The 3,985-nt window shown below is 39.1% G+C and overlaps 1 protein-coding gene across 1 annotated transcript; it reads left to right on the top strand.

Moving 5' to 3' along the window:
• The first annotated feature begins 290 nt into the window (after positions 1-290).
• On the top strand, positions 291-2,771 carry LOC149640872 (uncharacterized). The gene is made up of 6 exons (XM_089850524.1): positions 291-381; positions 940-1,097; positions 1,160-1,288; positions 1,354-1,383; positions 1,462-1,558; positions 2,709-2,771. Exons 2-6 carry the CDS (start codon positions 1,054-1,056, stop codon positions 2,769-2,771), a joined length of 363 nt encoding a protein of 120 aa, XP_089706650.1. The 5' UTR covers positions 291-381; positions 940-1,053.
• Positions 2,772-3,985: the final 1,214 nt, after the last annotated feature.

The raw sequence follows: 3,985 nt of genomic DNA, 5'->3' as shown, positions 1-3,985 counted from the left end.
CAAGAGGCGTTTATCGAAATCGAAGAGTCCTTGCAAAATTATCTCTCTTTAGACGACCTTAATTCCAAAGTCGACAATGTAAAATTAACTTTTCAAATGAACGTTGTGACGCCAACTGGCGGTGGCGAAGAGTTTGAAGTCGCTAAAAAGTTTATCGAGTCCCAACTAAGTTTAGTTTAGGCTGAAACCCTTAACTTTTCCAACAATTTGGACCGATCGAAAAAAGGTGAGTGTCTAGATATCCTCAATTTTTTTATACGTTTTAAAATCACATTTATTTCCTCAGATCTCAACCTCCTCCTCGAGGAAATTAATTCGAAAATTTACTTAAAACAAAATCCGTCGTCTCAAACGTCCTTTGTGGATCACTTTCGAAACAAAGTACGAAATTTTCCTCTAATCATTTGTACAGCAACCTTAGAAAATGCTTTAGGAAACTTTTCGAGCCTTAGACTCGTGATTGCCCAAGAAATCGAGCGTTAGGATTAGGGCAGCGTCATAAATCACCAACAATTAGAGCGTAAGGCTTAGCTCTGCATTGTTGATCACCAACAATTAGAGCGTTAGGCTTAGCTCTGCATTGTTGATCACCAGCAATTAGAGCGTAAGGTATTAATCTTCAACAAATAGAGCGTTAGTCTTAGCTCAGCGTCAATAATCTTCAACAAATAGAACGTTACGCATAGCTCAGCGTCAATAATCTTCAACAAATAGAGCGTTAGGCATAGCTCAGCATCTTGAATCTCCAACATTTAGAGCATTAGGCTTAGCTCAGCGTCATTAATCCCGATATAGTGGGGTGGCGTAGCGGTTGGCGCTTTCGCCTCGCATCAAAAGGGTCCCCATGGGTTCGGTCCCGGACAGTCGCACTGGGTGAAAACCCCGGGGGACAAGCCCTTCTTCGATACTTCATTCTAATTACTACATTTTTTTAAAAAGGCGGCCGAAGGCGTAAAACTACCAGACAACTTTAAGCCTAGAGCCCTAATCCCCTCTATTGATTAGAGGGGATTGTATCAACCTCTCCCAGCTATCTACTACCCATGGTTAGCCATGCCTCGGCCGGGAGAGGCCGATTTAAACATCAACAGTGACTTGTAAGTGGACCTTCTATCTTTGGGCAATATAACGCGAAATTATAATTTCTGTTTATTCGTAGTTTAATATATCAAGTCACACTGTACCTGGCGGTACTTGCGGAGGTCATCGGAGATAACGATTTCCTAGATGACCTGCTGAACCAAGTTAGGCAGGTCATCTATAACCATACAATTTTCATCCCCGATGAGTAAGTATTTTTAAAGGTTTTATTCCGCAAAAATTTTAAACTAAATTTTACAATTTTTATTACAGCCTCCTGGTCTTTAATTGCCGAGGGTTCCGGTAAGCTATATGCGTTTCTTCCTCCTATATACACAATATTAACTAGTAATAGTTAATTTTACTCTCTCTCTTCCTCAGTGTAACCCTCGAGCTGAGCCAGTTGGCTATGTTCCGCCGGACGCGTTTTTTGGAGGTTCCGCTCGCTGCTGCACTAGTTTATGAGAACTGGGAAGAAGTACTATTCCGAGGGTTCTCTGCACTAGTGCAGATACTCAACCGGCCGTTTTGTATAAAAAAATGTAATAAAAAATTTGTAAAATTTTAAAAAAAATAAATTCTGATTCATTTGTATATACTTCTCTTTATTTAAATTAAGCTTGTATTTTTACCTTCAAAGGGTAAAATTTTTTGGTTTATACCGACATCCCTGGGGTTGGGGGGGGAGATGGGGGGATTGATGACGTCACGTGATGGTGTTACGGGGGAGAAGAGGGGGGAAATTGATGACGTCACGTTTAATGAACACAATCAATTCCAATTAATTCGCGAATGTACGCGTCGTTATTTAAGCAAATGTAGAATAAATTATATAATTGTAGTTTACGCGTCAAGTTTTTGTCACGAACCAAGTTACAAAAATTTTCGAAAATGCTCGAAGGAACTATACACGCTGCTGGGAAATTTTTTACACGGTCGTAATCATTGTGAGACATAGTACCACGACTTACATAATATTTTTGATATATATCATTCATGCATTTTACAATAGCTTCGTACATGCATTTAATAACTTCGGCTTGATCATTTAAAAGCTTGAAGTGAAATTAGTGCTGGCGCTATTGTCGAAAAATATAATTCCGCTTGGGAGTTCTGTAAAAAGCGATTTTACTACTGATTATCATTTTAGGCTTGTCAAAGAAAAATAAAATCGCTGTTCCCACTTTGGCAGTGCCGTTTTAAAGGGGGGGAAGGGGATGAAAAACCCCCTTTTTGAAAATGGGTTTTTAATTTTTTATGACGCAACCAATTGGTTTAAAAATTCAAACTAAAATTCCTATGAATTCTATAAATAGGGCGTACATGCCTTAATTTTTGTGAGAGGCTCAGTGGTGTAGTTTAAGGGGGGTGCACCTTAAGTGTCCCCCCCCTCATTTTCAAAAATGCATAAATTGCGCCGGTAACAGTAGTGCTTTACTTTTTATAATAAAATTTTGTGAACATAAATTTTAAATAGACTTCCGGGCCTTGAAAAATACCCGGCACTAAGGTCAAAGTTTAATCATAACCTCACTATGAATCTTTGAAGTTACCCCCTCCAATTAGTAAACCTCTCTCTGGTCCAGAAAAGTCCCGTTATTTGTCAAATTTGGTGTTTCTAATCGTAGTATCGTCACCTTAAATACCATATTGAATTTAATTGCCACAGTTTTAGAAAATTACAAATATAAATCACTCTTTAGTTTTGATAGAGTTGCATTATTTGGAAACTAGGTTTACGCAATACTTGAAGAAAATTATGGTTTTTTTGTAAGTTTAATAAGTCAGGTACAAAAACAAAAACATTACAAGGTCAAAATATCACAAAAAAGCTATTCACTGTCATCGTCGGACATGCTGTCAGAAGACAGAGTAGGAACATTAGTGCGTATATCGGAGCAAATACAAGCGTCTGTGCAACAAAGATGATTTTTTCGACAAGAACAATTGCCTTTGCAGCCCGTTTTACAACCGCATTTGACGAGCTCCAAAAATGCTTCAGGAGCGGGTAGCTCGAAACTAGTTATGGCTTCATAGCTACCGGAGTTGTCGTTCTTCTTTTTTCACCCAAAGTCCTCTGGAAATGGCAAGTCGGGATTATTTTCCTTTGATCTCTTCCACACCAAGCAAAGATAGTGAGCTCTTAATATATGGGGTTTCATTGCGCCCCTTGTCGGAGGAAGATTTTCACCCTGCAAACTGCGCGATGAATAAAGGTTCCAACGTAGAAGTTCCAGCGGCTCCTGTTTCTTTGGATTGTAGAGTTGGCAAACATATCTCATAAGGTTTTCCTCGACAATACTATTTCCCACCATTTCTAGTTCTCCTAATTTAGCTAAGGCATTTAGGATCCCATCGTCGCTTTTTATAAATATTTTGAAAGACTTTTCTTTGGAATGCCCACAAAACTTTCCAGTAACATCAGATCCTGTAAATGCGTGATAACCAAGTATGGCTTGCGCGCGCACGTTCCCAAAAGCTCTATATAGGCAGGCGACGTTCAAAATATGGCTCGATTTGTCTCCTGGTTTGCTTTCTTGCTTTTTCACGAAAAAAGTACGTTTCGGTAATGATTGTAAGAAAAATATAAGCAGAAGCAAGACATCGGTGTCCGGAGATGCGACAAAAAGGTTAGCGGATTTCTTCACATTTAAAGCATGTAGTATTAGGAGAGTGTCCGCCTCTTCGTGGGAATGATTTTCAATAGATGGGTGCACTGGAACATTTGCCTTGGTGACAGTTCCAAACGTAACGAAAAACATTTTAAATTTATTCGAAAGACTTCGGCTGTGCGTCAACGCATATTCTCCCAAGTATTGTGTTAGTTCCGATTTTGACTTAATGGAGGATAGCAAGTCTTTGAGAGACACATGAGCGATATTAGTGGTGAAAATCTTCCTCCGAC

The sequence above is a fragment of the Phalangium opilio genome, unplaced genomic scaffold (assembly GCF_054372755.1).
Source record: "Phalangium opilio isolate 3A_F unplaced genomic scaffold, DU_Popi_V2 ptg000092l_1, whole genome shotgun sequence".
Lineage (NCBI taxonomy): Eukaryota > Metazoa > Arthropoda > Arachnida > Opiliones > Phalangiidae > Phalangium > Phalangium opilio.
Note: the sequence above shows the minus strand (reverse complement) of the source record. Positions and strands in the feature narration are given on the sequence as shown.